The 19,509-nt window shown below is 41.7% G+C and overlaps 1 protein-coding gene across 1 annotated transcript in view; it reads right to left on the minus strand.

Annotated features, from left to right (window-relative positions):
* Positions 1-1,320: 1,320 nt before the first annotated feature.
* Positions 1,321-19,509, minus strand: part of LOC103803604 (rho guanine nucleotide exchange factor 38-like) — a gene marked incomplete at its 3' end in the record, with an annotated part of 24,941 nt that continues 6,752 nt past the window's right edge. Inside the window, exons 2-7 of the mRNA XM_009076173.1 lie at positions 16,325-16,515; positions 13,673-13,796; positions 9,343-9,490; positions 6,339-6,356; positions 1,968-2,167; positions 1,321-1,454 (exon numbers count right to left, since the gene is read on the minus strand). Coding sequence (XP_009074421.1) covers positions 1,321-1,454; positions 1,968-2,167; positions 6,339-6,356; positions 9,343-9,490; positions 13,673-13,796; positions 16,325-16,515 — 815 coding nt within the window. The remainder of the gene's footprint in view (positions 1,455-1,967; positions 2,168-6,338; positions 6,357-9,342; positions 9,491-13,672; positions 13,797-16,324; positions 16,516-19,509) is intronic.

Genomic DNA, 19,509 nt, shown 5'->3' on the forward strand with positions numbered 1-19,509 from the left:
CTGTTGATTCTATGATTCTATGACTTTTCCCGTTTGTCTCGGCTCGTCTGAGGGCAGGGGGAGGCGCTGAGGGCTCGGCTGTGCGCGGGATTCCTCTCCCCGCGGGCTGCAGGTGGCACTGTCCCCTCAGAGCTCCCCTCAGCCGGGAAAGGCTTGGGCCGAATCCCTGGAAACAGCCCGAAAACACCTTTATTCCTGCCCACCCTCTTCCTTAAGGAGCTTGAGAAACCTCCAGTCTCGCCTTAGTGGTCTTAAATTATCACAGAGTGTTTCACACTGTGGATTGGGAACATCCTTAGTCGAGAGGGCTGAGTCTTTAACAGATGTATTCTGATTCTAAAATGATTCCCAAATGTTTTAAGATTAATTAAAAACAAACCCAAAAAATATAAACCAGAAGCTTCTAAAGGGGAAAAAAAAAAAAAAAAGAAAGAAAAATCACGTATCCTCTTGATCAGATATAATTCCGTTTTTCTCTGATATTAGCCTTGCTGATGTCTGTCACATTCTGAATTTAAAAAAATTCCATTGTACAAATAAATGAACAGAAAAAAATAAATGTGGGTAGTTTGCATCAGAGAATAGGGGAAACCACTGATTAAAAAAACAACCAGGAAAAAAACCCAGCACGTATCTTGTAAAGTCATATCTAGAAAGGCAGTGACCTTGTATAATCAACCATCTCATGCAGTGAGCTGCACTGGATATCACTTTCAAGGGCAGTTGTAATTGATTTTCTTTGAGATTTAGATCTAAGTTTTCCTGAAAATCTTTATCCTGCTAGGTTTTGTATTACAACTTCAAAATTATGAAGGAGAATTTTATTTTAGGCCACCCAACACCCATCAGACTCATCACAGAGTCCTTTGTCTCTGGTGGTTTTGATGGCTCCAGGTCTTTACAACTAACTAGAAGTATTGCTCATCTTCCTTAGTGGTTTCTGAACCTGAATGCTACAATGCAGAGCAAGACAGACTGAACACACTCTCAGCACCAACAATAACTATTGCCAGTCTATCTGCAAAATCCTGACCTCAGGCTGAGTTTCACAAAACTACCAGTCACTTCCTCTCTGCTGAAGATTAGAAGTTTGAGAAACTCTTGTGCAAAAAAAGGAAAAGGTGGAGAACACATTACATTATTTTCTATTTCAATCACAAAGATCTTTCCTGTCTTCTGTGACAGTCAGAAAATTACTTTATAAATGATGCAGAAAAAAAAGCAACACCACAAACTCCATTTCCAACACTGTGAAAAGTGCCCAATGCAAAAGCAGAACTGAAGCTGTCAATGCAAATCTTCAGTTGGATGAGAAAGTACCTGAGGTTCTCCCCCTGTCAGTATTTTCAGATGGCTGGTGACCCTCTTGGATTTCTTGCTAATGGAGTGGATACTCAGTCTGGAAAACTTTTCTTTAAGGGTTTCATCATCATCATTCTTCATATACTTCAGCACTGCAGAGAGAGAATTTCATTACATTAATAATCTGTATTCGCAGGATTTTTCACAGGGACAGGCACACAAATATGAAACCATTTGAGAGGAGACACTTTGATGTCACTTGCTGTAATCTTGTGTGAAAACGCTTGAGAGGATGAAAACCCTGTTATCAACACTAGCCATGGGAAGACTGAAGTTAGGGCTTCAGCATGGCAAGTTTATAAGAAATATTGCTATTACTGCATCTCAATTATTATCAGTGTTCACAACTGCATTACAGACAATGAGCATGGATACAAGATTAATTTCTTCATGGTTTTTGTATTTCTGGAGTTACCAGATAGATAACATAGTTGGCTGAGGACAAGTGACATTAAGGCATCTGTTACTTTCTTCAAACTCCAAATATTACATAACTTGGGTGGCACCAGACAAAACTGTTGTAGTGAAATGCCTGGAGTTGAAACCTCTCTTGTAATGGCCAGCCCAAACCCAGAAAGACAGAACTTACTGTGCTTTCTTCTTACCTAAATCTTTCCTCCTTTTAAGTTCGTTGATGTTCACATTAATGTTTTTCATAGCAAGAAGGGCATCTTGTAGCACCTTGTGGTCAGGGTGAGAAGCAGGAGTTGAATTCAAGAGTTCACGGAGTAACAAGGGATATTTCATCACCCGTTGCACTGGTTTGATCATCAGGGATCCCATATCCATTAGATTTGGCTTTCCTCTATAATTTATACAAAAAAATTGCCACAAAATGAGAAATTCCTTGAAGACAAAACTCATTATTTCTGTCTAGTTATTGAAGCTGCTGCTTTTTATATCCTTCAGCTGAGCTTTCATCCACAGAAAATATCATAACCAGAACAGTGCTTTGCACTGAGTCAGTCACTTAAGTGCAATTACCACTTAAGTGAAAAAATAAGACACATCTGTCAGGGAACAGGGGCTGTTGTAAATTACACCCTCCTGTTGCCTCCTCAATGAGAAATACACCCTGGGTCTGAATTTTCTGGATTTTCAGCAACCTACCAGATTATTGCTTAGACATTACCTCTGAAAGTGTCCCACAACACGCAGAAAGGGAGACGTAGGTGGAAGAACAAATAACAGGAAGTTTGAGAAATGCATATGAGCAGGGCTGTTACATCCTGCTCTGACCCCTCAGGCTTAACATTGCAACATCTCTGTGCTGTGAGTAACTGGGATGCCTGTTTACAGTGCACCCCTTCTCACAACATCCCTGACTTGCCACTGTGACCCTTAAGCTTTACTGTCTTTTTACTGTGGTTTTTCTTTGCTGGCTGCCAGTCGGTTATTTCTAATGATGCCTGAGGTTCCAAAGGGTATCAGATCTGGCCTGAGAAAATGTTGAACACACAGGATGTTTACCCAGGCTTGATCCAACCTGCTGGAAGACTTCTTACACAAAGGCAAAGCAGATGGCAAGCCAGGGTGGCAGAAGGATGAGGGCAGGAGACTTAGAGCTTCCAGCACAGGCACAGGGATGCTCTGCAGCTCTAGGCTCAATCCCCACTGCCTGGGCAGGGGCAGCAGAGCAGCTTCTCTATGCTGCTTCCAAGCGGCTCAGGCCATGAAGGCCACCCAAGCTCTTGGGGCCCCAGCCAGCTGAACTCAAGCTCCAGCCCCAGTCTGGACAAAAGTCGTTGCTCACACTCTCCAGGCTTGAAGGGAAGAGGCTGTGCAGTTTCAAGGCTGTCACAACAACCTGGAAGGAAACAGGGAAGTGCAAGACCAAGCCACATGTGTCTTTATTACCTTCTGTGGGGCTGGTAGAAACATGAGGTCTCACGGGGGCAGGTAATACCAGGTGGCCAAGTCCTAGGGCCAGGATCAGCCACTGCTGAGGCTCCAGCAGCAGGACATGTCTGTGGCCTCTCCTCATTGCAGAACAACCCTCATCAAACCAGGCAAAGCTCCAGCACCAGCTGCATGGGACTTACACACCTCCCCATTGAAAGTGAGCATGAGCTGCTGGTAAGAGTGGGGAGGGCAATAAAGCAGAGCAAGCTTTCCATCTACATGTCCAAAAAGGCTGTTTTGGAGTGGAAAAGGTTGTTTGATCTTAACTATGCAAGAGTTAAGAGCAGGCAAAGAAGGATTTCTGCACACTGAAAGATGAAATAATGTAAAAGGAAAGTGCAAAAAAAAAGGGAACAGCCACTTGGTTTTGCAGGCTGACATCTACTGTTTTGTGAAGCACGAAGAGTAAAAGAAAAAAAGCCTTCATTCCCACTTTTATATGTGTAAAAAGTACAAGAGCCAACCCTTACTGCTGACTAATTAACTAACAATTTGAATGCCTTTGAGAAGAGACATCTGCATATTTAAACCATCTCTCTCGAACAGACATTATCTGTAAAAAAGTTCTGCATGCAAAAAAATTAACAGTAGATGCCTTTTAAGGCTTCTTGATGTCCCGAAACCTTCTCATCATTTCAATCCCCCTCATTTCCCCTGTATCTTACATTAAATAGAGAGCTATTTTCCCTTCTTTCAGCTCCTGGCAGCAATAATGAAAAAAAATTCTGAAATTGTTATTGTTTTCTCTGAAAAGCCCCATGAATGCAAATCTATAAAAGCTGCCTCATGAATGGAAAAATCTTCAAGTGTCTTCTCTTTATATAGTTGCACTTTGGACAGCTGCCCAAGTGATAAACAGCCCTCTGTTTGGTATCTGCATGACACAGTCTCGCAATATGGTGCGAGAGATAGCAGGTTTGTTGTAAGATAATGACTCCCTGGGGCACTAAATGCCACAAAGTTCAACTCATCTAATTCTCCCCATCTAGATGAGCTGAGATAGCTGCTGTCCCACTTGCACTGTGCCCCGCTAGGACACACCCAGCCCCTGGGCAGGACATGGCCTTGCCACACGAGCCAAGCAGGAGAGTAACTGCTTGTGACATCTATTGTGCAGAAAATTAAGTTGATAATTCATTTGTGATGCTACTTCAGCCTTTCTCCTCCCCCTCCCTCCATGTTATTGTGAATTTAGCAAGTATTCTAGGTCATATGTGGCTGCACTAATCTCATTGCAAATTACCACCATAGCTTTGCAGCAAACACAGCTGATGTAACTGCAGTGAGCTCCAAGGCATACCCTTCCTCCCACCTCCCGACCAAACAGCCACAAATACACAAAGATTCCCACCTGTTTATAAACCCCATGGTGGTGAGCAACACAAAGGCAGGTGATGCTAGATTAGTTTCATTTGCTCTCATTACTCAGCAGCTTGGTCCAGTGGCAAACACGACAGCCAGTGTGGTACAGCTGGGCTGAGGCTGGTGTGATATGCAGCTTGCCAGTCTTGCAGTGGTGTGCAGGCATCAGGTTACAGCACCACTTAAAGTCTCAGGCTTCATGTTTTACTGCGTGTGGCTTCATTTGAGGACAAGACATGTAGAGCAAATGATTCATCGTGCCATAAGCCTCTCATGCAAACCCAGGGAATTTACTGAGGCTGCACAGTTGTTAAGCCAAGCAGAGTTCAACCTATCGAGTAGCTAGCAAAGGGCAGCACTGTCTGGTATTTATGTAATTGTTTTTTTGATCATGCTTGAATGAAAAGCAGTCTGGCAGCAGCAGCATCACAGACCGTTTGGGGTGAGCTATGCTGTATTTTCCAGTTCAAAGTTAATCAGAATTTTGCGTGCAGTCCTGCCCAAGGGCTGCTGCAACCCTGCAACCTCTGAGTTGCAGGTGATGGGGTTTCTGAGTGTCTTGCCAGACAGTGGGGAAGGCAAACGCCACCACACCATGTGAGGCAGTCAAGCTCAGGGAGGGTCCTACAGCCAAACCTCATTGCACCCTGCACAGCTCTGTAAGAGCCCGTTTCAACTCAAAAAGTGAGTCGAGTCCTACACTCCACTGGAAACTATTTGAAGGAGAAAAACCAGACATCCATTTTTGATAGGGTTACACAAGGCAGAGCAGACAGTCTTGTGCTATTTCTATATGTGTTGCTGTCTCACACTATCATGTTGTGACTCTGGATATTTTGTTTCCCTTGGGGTCCTCCTCCTTGTGGAACAGGAGTACACAAGACTGTCCCTTATCAAAACAAAATGCAGAAAAACTATTTCCTATCACAGACTGAAGCTTGATACCCCCAACTGTAGAGTTTCAACATGCAAATCCTTTGAAGTGTATTTTACGCAGATCATGAAGTGTGAATGACAGACTGATTAACAAATTCTTTGACTTTACAAGTCTGTTCCTCTCCTATCAATACAGACCACACTTGCTCCTCTTTTAATATTTCAACTGGGGTTGTAATCTTTTTCTTCAGTTCAGCCAGTTCCTCCTCTGACCTCTCCCTGCAGGTAACTTCAGGCATTGCTGCATTTCAATGATCCCAACCCGCTGGATGTCCAGAAACTGCAGCTGTGATAAATTCTCCTTTATAGCTTTTCAAAGATGTCACATTTGGCACAGAAGTCCTTTAACCACAACTCATCAGTGACTGGGTAGGTTTTCTGGCTAAGTGTTGCAATGAGCTTGTTCTTTTCTGATGTTCTTCCAGCCACTGTCAGAGGGAAGATCCTAAGGTGGACTTCTTATACAGGGCTACTGATGGAGTTGTCAGCTTAGAAATACCTTTACCTGCAACCCTGCCTGTATTGTAGCAAGTCTACAGTGGCCTGTGCAAAATTATTTCAGAATGTCTGGATTTCAAAGACTGACATTATATTGTTGACAAGCACTCTTGCAGACCTCAGAGCCCTCTACATATGTCCAGGAAAAATCTTTGGGTTATACTGACAAAAAAGGTTAGCGTTCTTAAAATTTCCACCTGTACAGTTTTAAACATAGTAAAGATAAATTAAAGATATTTCAGAGATTATTTTACATGTAAGAAAGGCATAGTACTTACTCTTCTTCATAGATCTTTCTGCAAAAGAGAAGGAAACAAAACATGTAAGATTCCTCCCAAAAGGATTTTTACAGATCAGGAGCCAGATTCTCAGACACACTTCAGTGACACAGAGCAGCCAGAACTGGCCAGTTAGCTTAGGTTTATGGCTGCTATGTGATCAGCAGAACTGCCAGAGGGTACTGGTGAATCTGGCCCTATAACTTTTTGAAAGGACAGTCCCAAATGAGATGGATTGTCAGAAAGAAACCTGGCTTTGGCTGTGAGACCCAGCCTTGTCCCCACACTGTTAGAGATAGAAGTTTGGGTCACTCTGCAAACAATGGTAAGTAACATCAAGTCATTAATACAAAAAGTCAAATTAAACATGTCATTCTTAACTTTACATGCATCCCTGTCTACTCACTTTAAATAGAAATGTATTTCTAAATGAGAAAGAATGCATTTCAGCCTTTTAGGATATAGAATCTGTTATATATATAGGATATAGAAGCTGTTAAGTTTTTTGCAGACAACACATCAACCGAAACCTCTCCAGAGCAGGATACACTGAAAGCAGCAGGGACTTATAACTGCACTTTGCAAACACGTGCATAGAATGTTTTCCTTATGGTATAAATCCAGTCAAATGCAAAAGAAGCAAATGTCACTCCATCTCTGCCTTAGGCTTTCCTGACATCACATCCTCAGCCACTCCTTTTTGACTGCCTGCACTCTTATCTCTTTGCCCACTGGTGTCTAGATTGAGCAGCTGGAAGCTCATGCTTTCATTGGTTCTGCACTGTCAGCATTTTGTGTGCCTACAACATCCCTCTGCCCCTGTAATAGTTGACCAAGCTCCTTCAGGCTGAAAGCTGAGCAGGTAGCTGCCAGCAGCCTTTTATTTTTACCAGCTGCATTTCTTTGGCTAAGCTAGCAAACACCCCCAGTTTGCATAATTGCTGCTGAAACATGGGGCTCTACAGAATATGGATTTGCACATGCCTCCAATGCATACACCTACATTTTGGGATGGATTTTTTTCCTCTTCATTCAACAGGAATAGGAATTTCAGCATAGCTAATTAAATCTGATTTGTCAGTACAGATGTGCAGAGTGCCACTCTCAGACTGCTCCTGATATATAACTTTATTTTCACATGCCAGATATTACTCAGCTGAGGAGCAGAAGACCCTAGTAATGTCAGCCCATTTAAATTTTTTTAAAATTGAACAATATTCTTTCCAAGGAAATAAAAATATATAACAAGTAAACATTTTCAAGAACAGTCCTACCAGCCCCCATATTTGCTGTCTCACAATGGCAAACAGCCTATAACTTATTTGGTAACAATCCTTCATAGTTTTCTTCCTACAGCAAATATTCTCCAGTGAGTAGTAATAGGTTCAGATGACCACAGTTCTGCATTTGAGTGTGCACTTTCAGGTCTTAATATTCGAATTGGATGCAATCTTTAGGCACTGGGAAAAAGCACAACATAGTATACACACACCAGTGTTTCTATCCTTGGTTCCTGTTTAAATGCTAATCAGGAAAGAACAAGACAAAACGCTTCACTGTAAGGAAATCTTTGTCACTTCCTGCTAGCAAAGGCTACAATGGCTCAGCACAAAATATCCTTTCTCTTCATAAAGCCCAGCTGTGATGTTGGAACAGGAGCAAGTCTTGCTGGCTCTGGAATTCAAGTGGCAGCATCCACCCTAGCATGTATGTGGGTGCTATTTTTTAATCTTTATTTCCTTCCATTCCTCAGCAGCAGGGATGGATGAATGACAGTAGTGGCTTCTCTTGATTAGCAGGAAAGAATATTGTAGGCATCAGCAACTAGAACACCCCCTTAAGGGAGATACCTGGCCATCCATTAGACTGAAAGCCTGAGTTTATATGAAAATTTATTTCTTTCAACTTCCAGGGTAGCTAAAACCTGAGCATCCAGTACATGGACTTCGTTGTGTTTTAATATCTGGACATGTTGCATAAAGTAAGCCTCATTTTCAACATAAACTGTCTTCAAAGCAAACATGTCTTTTTTAATGTTATTAATATTTTCCTCCACCACTCTTTTCACATTTCACTTGGATATACTTCCCATCTCCTAAGTCTTAACATCTCTGCAGACCAATCACTAACTAGAGTGTGGTTGAAATATATGTTGCTGATGTACACTCCTTTGTTTGCAATAGCTTTACATCTCTCCTACAGGTGTGCAGCATGGGCCTTTCCTGGAGCTGGAGCTAGACCTCTGCTCTGAAACTGTGGCATGTTCCCTCCTGACAGCTCTGCGTGATGCTTTGGGGAAAGTGAAGCAGCAAAGGGATTTATGGGAGGGAAGAGAAGTACCCTCCATGGAGTGGATGAGCTGATTCCTGCGACTGGCTGCAGGAGGAAGCTGTGCCTGAGGAAAGATGGGTCCATTATTCCGAGGCAACTCCAGTTCTTGACACATTTCCCTGAGGGGCTGGCACTGGAGCCAACGGCACAACGCACCTTCTGCTGGTGGGACCTGGCAGCTTTCTCTCATCCTGTTCGCTCCCAAATACCTCCATCATGAGGGGTTCAGCACCACACAGCAGATCCACATCCCTGGGGCCTTGCAACTGAGGCCCAAAAACACCAGTGCATTTGAGTAGCTCCATTACAGACTATTTTAATTCAAGCAATAGAATTGCTGAAGACAGTGGAGCAGCAAGTGTCCTGGGAGCTAGGCAAGGCATTTCCAATAGCCCATGATATGATGCAGCACTTTTTATTTTTTGCCAGTATGGGGCACTGAAACTAAGGGAAGAGCAACCTTTCTTGTGCTATTTTTGGCCATCTTAGAGAGAAAGAAATCTAATCATGGCCCCTGGCTTGCCATCTTTTCATGAAAGCAGCATAAGCCAGAGCTCCCAGCAAGCCTCATAAAACTCCGGATTTACAGGGGACCTTTCATCTACATCCATTTAAAATGTTCCCTGCCAGGCAACTGACTATGGACGGAAATCATCATTTGAAGAGATCTTACTTTAAGGACTGTACACAGTCTCTTAAATGCTGCTTCAGTTCTTCATCCTTTTCATAGGATTCCAGCATGGTGTGTGCATCATCATGGCGATAGCAGTAGATTTTATATGTGTCTTCTAGTGGGCCTTTAATCTGCAAGAACACTTCCCCTGTTAAGGAGAAAAACAAAGCGTGTCAAGTCAGACAACAGCATCTCAGAAGGAGTTTTATTATTCCACCACATTAGCCGTGAGCTAAAAAGGCTGCCTTCCACTTTACTTCCCTTAGAAACGATCTTGCGTGTTTATGTGCATTATTTATTACATGTATTTCTCAGCTGCTCATCTTTGTCATAGCCAGGCACCATTATATCAGTGTTAATGCACAAAAATTCCCTCAGGAAAAAGCACGAAATCTCTATACCTCGCACCCCTTCAAACACAACCTCCTAATTCACTGCCCCAGCTTAATGCCCCTTCATTGGAAAACACACAGGAGAGCTTAACTGATAAAGGGAAACCATTTTAGTGTCATGGGCTGGCAGGAGGGATGAATGTAAGCTTGTTAGTTTTCCTTTGGACTTTTTTATCAACTGAATATGAACTTAAATGGGTTATAACAGGAATAATGACAGTATCTTCCATTAGCCATTGCAATTCTATCTGTTTCGCAAAATCCTGAAATGGCAATTGTTATGGCCTAGAACAGAGAGTTTTCTTTACATGACAGAGGAACAACCTCCACCCCTCCCTTAATTAAGTAAAACCACCATGGATTACAGCCATTTTTGTATAGTATCTATACAACTGAAGGGGGAAAACACTTCCATTTCCAGTCCTCCACACCACTCTTTTACGCCAAAGAACAGTTGGGAATTTTAGAGGCACTAAAGTAGTCCTGCACTCATTTCCCATTTAATTCTGGAACCTAATTCTCCCAGCCTAAAACTCCTGTGTCTGTTTCTCTGTATGCAGGAAATATTATCTGAGCAGAGAAGGCTTTCTTCACCTCTTCTGCTGGGATATTAATTCAGTTCTTACACCCTTATGTAGCAGTGCCCTGATCAGCATCCTTGGAAATGCATATAATAACAGCAATGCTGAAAACTCCTGTCTTGGGCATTTACTGAAAACTACATCTATGTGGCAATCAGTCCAATGTTTTATAAATATTCCTGTTGAGTTATAGCAATGATTATTAAATTTAAAAGCTCAGCACCACATTAATTGGGAGCTCTCTATTCATTCACAGAGCAAGCACTGAGCTGTCAGGCATCCTGCATGTTTCATCCTGACCAGAGTGTGCTGTTTCATAATACATTGCATTGAACCACTCCGTCTTAGAGTGAAAAATGATTCAGTTACCACAGTAACACCGCTCCGGGTTTTTTCCCCTAGCAGTGAAGGTTAACTGGGCTGTCTACTGCATGTTGGTTCAAGGTGCAAATAAGGGAAAAACAATGAGGAGCTAAGACCACCTGAGTTCATTTTGGTTACTGTAAGGGCACAGTCAGAAAGGCAACAATGTCCTACAGCTAAATGGGTTTTGGCTGTCTTCTCTGCCTTGTGCTTACTGCTAATGCTGATGGCCACCAATGCACATTGCATCCTGACTTTCCCACGAACTCTCTGCACCTCTCTTTATTAGCCAGTGATGTAAGAGGAAACCTTAACAAGCTTTCTCTTGATCCTGCTTGCTTGGTGCCTGATTCTCAGAGATGCTGAGCTCTCACAGTTTTCACTAACATTAAGCAGAGCTCCAAGTGTTAGCATGTCCTGTACTATGCTAAGCCTTGAAGTGATGTTATGTTTTCAGTAGGAAAAATGCAAGCTGTAGGCTTGTAGCTCATTTCAGTATATACTAGAGGCTGAAAATTATCATTCTCTTCTCCAGGATGAAAGAGATGAGCAAGTTCAGTTCATTGAAGTATTGTGCCACAATGACAGATACTTTAATTGATGCTCAATGATGAGAAAAATTATGTGCTGTTTTCACGGATAGGGCCTTTTTAAAAGCAGAAGGATTTCTTAAACCTAAAGCCCTTCTTGGTTCTGAGCCACATGGACCGCATCAGATGAGTTTTGGGCATATCACTGTGGGAGCTTGCTTTATGGACCAAACCCACATTGCATGTGGGCACAGCTTTAAAAATACCCTGATAGATGCAAATCTGACTGATTCCTTTTCTTGAATATAGTGGTCATCAGTCTCAAAGAGAAAATCCTGGGAGGAAGGCTTGAGCAACAGTTTCTCCCTGTGGCTTTCAGTGGTGCTTCCTGTGTGGACAGAAGGGGTCTAAGAGCTAAAGCCAGGTTTAAGATTACAAGTCTTCATATTCCTCCACATATAATATCCAGAACAGAGAGGAGGAAAAATTCAGGAGAGAACTAGAAAGGGTATTTAACCTCAGTGGCATTTAGCCAGAGCAGACCAAGCACCACAACAGGTCTGTCTACGTTAGCATTTTGGCTCAGATTAGGAGAGGGCCTTTGAAGCCAACCACTCAGTAGTCCTCAACCCCCATGCCTTGGCTGTGTGGTGGAGCAGTCACAGAGACACAAACTGAATCCCTCTGTGAGGATGGTAATTACCAGAAGACACACTTCAAGGGCACATCTTCTGCTGTCCAACCTTATGAATATGAGCAACCACATTATTTTGGTTTCAAAGCAGTGAATTAGCAGTTCTGCTCAACCTCACCATGAGTGGGCTGTCTTCCAAAGTAAGGTATTTCAATGCAAGATTTTAAAATACATTAAATATGACAGAAAATGATGAGTGTGTCAAATATTCTTGGCATGCTTTTTCTATAGACTGGTTTAACAACTTTTACACTGATTATGAAGATCCTGAAAATAGAACTATCACCTTGATGTAATTGTAGAGAACAACAAACTTACTAACTTACTGCTGACAGTGATACAGTTATTCTCCCTGCTTTTGTCTCAGCCTTTGGCAGAATGTCTCACACCTTACTTAACACTTTTTCCCTGCTGTAGCTTAGCCAACTCTGTGATCCATGATCCCATACATTTTCATGGTTCTTTGTCTGACTCGTGAGAAACACACCCTTAATAGATGGATGAAATTGCTTGTTTTTACTTCTGGATGTGACCAGGAATAGAATTATTCTCTTGGCTGTGAGAAAGGCACTTCCTGCTAGAAGAGAACATTGCTTATTAAGGATATGACTCATCATGATGCACTTTTACTGAAACACCATCAAACAACACAGTCATATCAAACTACAGTACGCTGTTGCCTTGGCAAACCAGATTGAGACATGCTAGGATTAATACTTTTCCCAAGCATCATATGCTTTAATGTCATATTTCTTAGTCAAATGGCAACCAATATTTTTTACCCCATTATTACCGAGAAGAGGGGTCCTTTCTATAACGTGTTACCTGTGGTATGTGGTCAATTTAGGGAAGAAAGAACCTCTCTGACCTCTGAATCACAACTGGAAGTTTTTTAAAGTAAACTGGCTGACTTTGCACTGCAAGAAACTAAGAATTCTCACCTGATCCCTTAAGGTGGCTCACCTACTGCCTCTGTACTAAGGAAGCAGTTATGGGAGAGCTGATGAGTGGTAACTTCTTAAATATCTCCTTTTGTGTCAGAATATCAAGTGAATCACAGCCTTAACATTCATGGCTGACCTGCAGAATTTGTGAATGTTATGAATTACCCAGGGCCAGCCTGTTTGCTAAAACACCAATGATCCTTACAGACATTCCTACACAGAATCCCACAAACTTCAGATGAATTACAACTTTCTTTACTGTCCATGTCCCTGTTAAGCACACTTAACCATCTCTTCCATGAACTGTATCACCAATAGGTACATGTTCACAGCACTTGGAGTGGGGTGGGGTTGTGACACGTTTCTTACTCCAATTGTTTTTAATGCTCTTCCTGAATGGCACAACTATGAGTATTCAATATAAGAGTTGCTGCAAGCATGAGTGCATATAGGTAGGCGATATCAAACTAGATCAAAAAGATGTTATCTGTGAGTTGTATAACTTGGTGCTGCAGTTTTAACTTGTTCTAAACTCACTTTCTCCTTCTTCCGGTGCTGCAGTTTTAACTTGTTCTAAACTCACTTTCTCCTTCTTCCCTCCCACTCAACATCCAAATGGATGGAAAAGGAACATCATGATCATATGAGTACACCAGAGGAACTGGACAGGTTTCATATGTAATTTTTCCTGTGTCATTATGAACAGCTTCTAGCATGCCAACCTCTGGGAGGAGTACTAGTTAAGTCTGATGAGAGTAGAGGACAGGAGAGTGTTATATTTATTCTTTCACTAGCTTTGTAGAACTCAAGAGGACAGTAAACATACCGATTATTTGCATGGGTGGTTCCACATCTGTTGTGGCTTCTTCCAACAATGACAGCAGTTTGGCTGATACTTGATGGACCAATTCAATGTTGCTAAACAAGCCATCCACGTCAAAGTGAGCAATCTAATGGAATACAAATATTAAACAGCTACTGAGGAAGGATAAAGAAGGACATTGTATATTACAGACCTTCTCTTGCTATGCCCTGAGTGTTCAACACTCCAGGACGCACTACTTCTGCAAAACCTCTTATAAACATCCTCCTTGTGACTTCAAGGACACATACACAATTTTCAGATTAGTATAATATGGTTGACGCAGTTAACAAAGGGTATGTTATCAACTGCTTTTAACCTTATTTTGAACTATCCCTAATCTAAAGTGTTTACCTAGGAAGGAAATAAATATTATCATCTGAATAAAGAAAAGATCATTAGCTGGCTTTGAAATGTTTGTTTACTTTCCCACTGAAGAAAAGAATAGTTGACAGTGGGTTTGATTCTCTGATTACCAGTCATTAACAGAGGCCACTACATTAACTGAGACCTTGGCACTTAGGTGTCAGCTACCACGTACAGAGACCTCTAGATGGTGGCACCATTTTAAGTTAATTGTGCGATAAATCCAAAAATACAATCAAGATCATATAATTCCCATTAAAACAAGCACGTTTACAGTTCCAGGTATTAATATAACCTAAAGAACTTCCTCCAGAGCCTGACTTCAGTGAACTGTGTCAATTTATATCAACAGAAAATTTTGTTCCATGTCCCTGCTCATTTCAGAGGAAATAAAAAATTTCCAGGACACATACTTCTCATGCAGTAGTCATTTCCTTGCACAGCAGGGCAATAGTTACTATTCAGGGACAATTAGAGATGGCCAGTGGTAAAGTGCCAATACTGAGAACAAAGGCAAGACCGATTTCATCATCCATATTGACACTTTATGAACCTACCTCTCCATTTGGAATGGAATTGCTGGCTTACATAGCAGCTTACCAGATGCCACGAGGATCAAATTGCATGCTATTGCAACAGAATCAGAAATATACTTTCAGAACTAATGCAGCTAATTTCTTTATAAGTATTATAGGGTCTAAAACATGTTTTATCCATTTGGAAATATGAAACAGATTCATTGCTAGGCCAATTTTCTAAATGCTATCCCTTCTCTAAATGCATTACAAACTTTTAATATGGTAGTTTATCCAAGAACTAGCCTTAAAACCATATACCATTCTTGAAAGCCTTTCAAAAATGTAGAGGTTATTAAATTAAGACAGTTATCATCTCTAAATTACTTTTCCTGTATACATCTAGCACAAGACTTCTGACCTCATCCCCAGCACAATGCCAACACAGTATTTGGAACTACAGTGTGCAGGGACACTTACACATGTTAACAGAGTGACAAAGGACAGAATCCAAATGTGTGTTTTCAGTTAGCTGGAAAAGAGCAAAGGAATACAGCACACTTGTCAAAATTCTCAGCAAGTTCAGCCGGGGAATACTCTTGCTTGGTGCTGGCCAGGCAGGGGAGGGAGTCAAGTGGAGACTACTTCTAGTGAATGAACAAGTGAGGAGGAAGTCGTCAAGAACTCCTTAAAGTTATGTCAGCAGACGCCAGCTCTTCTGAATATGGGTTGGAACAAATTCTGACAGAGTTTTAGGAAAGAAAAAAAGGAAGGTACTGCAGGAGTATAAAGAGCACAGGGTTTGGTTGACCATGGCATTTCCTGAAGAGGCATTGCCAATGCTGTCTAAAGACACTTTAGCCTCTGCACCTGTATTCTGTCACCAGTTTCACATGAAACCATACATGAAGACTACCTGGGTTAAGGTCTGTTTAAAATTATTTTTTTTCCTGTATTTGCAGCAGGTATCATTTGTACAGCCTCTGTGAATGCTATATTTCAGGCCCCACAAATGCAAATCTTACTCTGGACAATCTCATCTATTCCCAGCTTTCAGCTGCACCATTTTTCTACAAATTGAAATACTGTTGAGGAAAAGGTGCTCTTTGAAGTCTCAGCTGAAAAAGAAAATGGGTATCATTGGCCTAATAAGATCTTTTGCATGAAAGATAGTTTCTGAGCCTTTCTTCTTAAATGCACCTTTTCTGTGTGGAATGCGAATTTCCCAAGTGCTCACAGGTCTGTCAGGCATGGTATTTATCCACCACAGCTGTCTAAAAGGCTGGATAAAGTTATCTTAACAACTGAATTTAACCTTGATGCAGAGGTTCATGCCATTCCAGTTGCTATTGTGGAAAAAACTCTGGTTTGTTAGATGCCTCTTGGAGGCACTGGTAAAGGTCTGCCAGGGCATGTAACAAGGGTTATAATTACAGAGCAGTATGGAGAGCTGGAATCTACTATTGCAGCCCACAGGCAAGGATACAGCATCCAAGCTGACCTTGATGAAGGCTTTATGCAAGTGCAGTACACATGTCAGGAGCACATCTGGCCTTTCACTCTCCTCACCAGAGCCCTGACATATCCCTTTCTGGAACGCTAGCTTCGGACCCGCTCCCAGCACCACATCACTCTCACGCTGACACTTGTGCTTGCATTAAGATTGTCCACAAGCAGAATGTGGGTGAGTTGAGACCTTGACATCACCACCTCGTTCTCCACCCCTGGCACTCACCTGCTTGTTTCTCAGGGGTTGAATCACTTCCTTGATGCAGAGATCCAGGTCATTGATATAGTCTTTCTCTGTCTTCATGAGTTCTGCTATGATTTTCACTCGCTTGGCCATCATGCGTCTGCTGATTTGTTCTTCATCCTCCTGCAGTGAAGTGGCAGAAGCTGAGGACCATGTTTGTGGGGCCATTTTTTCTGTTCAAAAGAGGGGGAGATTTCTGAAGAGTGTTGTCATTCCACATGCTCACCCAGCTTGCCCTGCACAACTGTGGGTGGGGGAACATAACTGGTGCCTGATGGAAACTCCCAAATCACCATGGCAAGCAGGAAAACAAGCATAAGAAATGGCAAACCCAAACCAGGTGGAGTGTCATCCCATCCCTTTCCTCTAAAAGTGGATGTGAGTTGGCAAAGGAAACTGTCCATTTGGCATCACTGGCTCCCCTAGCTTTGATGTTATGTATGTGGGCAGAAATTTTCTATGGAGCACAGGAGAGTCTGATCCTTGTCACACTGAAATTCAAGGAGAGCTGATGGCCTTCTACTGCTTTGAAAAGAGTCTTTGTCTGACATCTATTATGATTTGGAGGATGGCAGAAAATATGATCCTGTGGAAGAAAAAGGCTGTTTACCATAAAAAAGCTTCACCTTTGTTCTGTACAATTTAATGTTAAGTCTATTCTCGGGAAATTGAGGGCTGCAAGTAGTGGAAGACAAACTTTCAAATGAAGACAATGTTACTAGAGATGATCATGAAACCTCTAATTCTGTTTAAAAATAATTTTTATAAAAAGGCAAAGGAATTAAAGGCAAATATGGGAAAATATTTAATGATCAAGAGCAAACATCTCTTGGAACGACATATATCATTTGGATCAGGACATTCTTAACTGTTTTTTAATACTCAGACCTAGAATATCTGATTTGTTCCAAATGCATGAAAATGCTAGCGAGTCTTCTACAGATAGGTAGCTTGTGTACACTACAGGACCTGCACACAACCTACTTATCTGTAATGATGGTGTTCCATTTGCTGGTTTGTAAGGCAGCCTGCAGAGATCCAGCTGTAAAAGGTCAGCTGTAAAAAGGGCACTGAATTTTGTCGGTGCACACTGACAATCCACATTTTTCATTAAGAAACACACACAGACAAAACAAAAACATAACCAAAAAAACCCCTGAGGGAAATATTTCAGAGGCTATTCTGGTGTTTTTCTGCTAGCCACAAGATGGTGCAGAGTACCAAGAAAGATGGACATATCACTGGTGTGCTCATCTCTGCATTACCCAGGTCGAGCTTTGACAGCAAGGGCTTTTATTGCTCAGCAGCAAAGGATCTCTGCTGAGGATCAGACTGCTACCCCTTCATGTCAGCTTCTTGTAGGGAGCATACTGAATAATGAGGCAATAGCAAGCGTTATCAGGCACTTTGCTCGCTGATAGCCAATACTGAATATTTACAGTTTGAACTGATTGTCAAGGGTGAGGTCACGAGCACTGAAGTGAGCATCAGACAGTGAGCAGCTCACCCGTACAACACTGGCCAAGGCTGTAGATGATAACCTGGAGCTGGACTTGTGGAAAAACCAAGCAGCTTTCAGGACAGAGGGGTTTGAGCCATCTTCAACAAGAGGTGTAAAATATAATAAATTCGATGTATCATCTTCCTCAACCCCTTCTACAGTTATGTTGACCACTGATATTCAGAAAGGACAGGTTTGCTATTATTGCTTCTCCCACCAAGTTTTCTAGTGAGACTGATGAGTTTATTTTAAATAGCTGCTTTTGGGACTGCACCTCTGTCTCTAAACCACTCACTTTAGACAGTGAGGACAAATAACCCAAACAAACCAGTGTGTGTGTTTCGACTTTTCTGTATTTAAATGTACTTTTTAGCTTTGATATTTTAGCCTTGAAGTCTGTGGATAACATAGGCATGAACATTTTGTCCTCAAGTTTGTTATACAGACAATAAAAATGGAAACATGAAGACGATGTTTCCCCTCCACAAGGCCTGGGGTATTAAAAGAATTTTAAGCTGAATCTCACCCTGCTGAGTCTGTGCTGGTGTGGGTTCATGAACTGCACAGGAGTTTGCACTGCTTCAGAACTCACCTGCCAAAGGTGCTGCGTGCCGGACAAAACAGACTCTGCCCTTATTTTAGTGAGGAGGAACGGAAACTTGGTACCAGTATCACTTCACAGCTCCCTCTGAGAAATTTTCTGCTGGGGTTGCAGAATGAGACTGACTTGCTTGCTGTTTACATTCTAAACCAGTAGGTACTGTTTTCTCTAAAAACTTACAGTATGCAAACACACTTATAAATTCACAAGGAACCACATGAACAATCCATTTCCATTCAAGTTCTGCACCAAAATCACCATTTTCCTTGAGATTGGGTGTGTAAATATTTGCATGCATGTAACTCTATGTGAGTGCTCAGAGTAACTCCTGAGAAAGCACAGGGAGGACCAGATGTCCTGGAAGATCTCAGTAGCATCATTTTGTCTCAGATACAGCACTGTTACGATATCAGATGGAGTTTTAAGGTAAACACAAGATGCTGTGCAAAAGGACTGTCTAATCTTTTAAACTGGTGGCAGGGGAGGGCATTATATGAGCAAAATAAAGCCACTGTATCCCACTTCAGGCTGGAAGTCACAATCCCTTGAGAGGCTGTTCTTTCAGTTTATGCCATTAGATCACCCTGATCAAATTTGATTCTTGAATTATGCCAGGGCTCATCTATTATCCTTATTGCATGATAGATAATAATGCCAGGAAAGAAAAACTATTCTCAACAGGAAGAAATAATCATGAGACATATCAGTTAGATGTTGTTTCCTTATAGAAAACATGTTTTTAATAAATGTTTCCTTTTGTTAAATGTAATATAGTTTTCCATTTTCACTCAATACATTAACTTTTTCATTTCAGGCATATCTGTCTCTATAGAATGCAACAGCAAGATCCTGGAAGTGATGACCACAGCCAAAACATATGATTTCATGTTCAGCTGATTGCTTTTGACCAGTTTGAGAATATTAGTATCTTGCTGAAATCCTTGTGGAGTAAGTGAAAGTTTAATGAATGCACAAACAGCAAATTCATATCTGGAATATAAGCACACTCATTTCTACCTGGTAGTGTGTACTGGCTCTGGAACAGTTGAAGAGAGAGGGTCAGCA

The sequence above is a fragment of the Acanthisitta chloris genome, unplaced genomic scaffold, assembly GCF_000695815.1.
Source record: "Acanthisitta chloris isolate BGI_N310 unplaced genomic scaffold, ASM69581v1 scaffold11236, whole genome shotgun sequence".
Lineage (NCBI taxonomy): Eukaryota > Metazoa > Chordata > Aves > Passeriformes > Acanthisittidae > Acanthisitta > Acanthisitta chloris.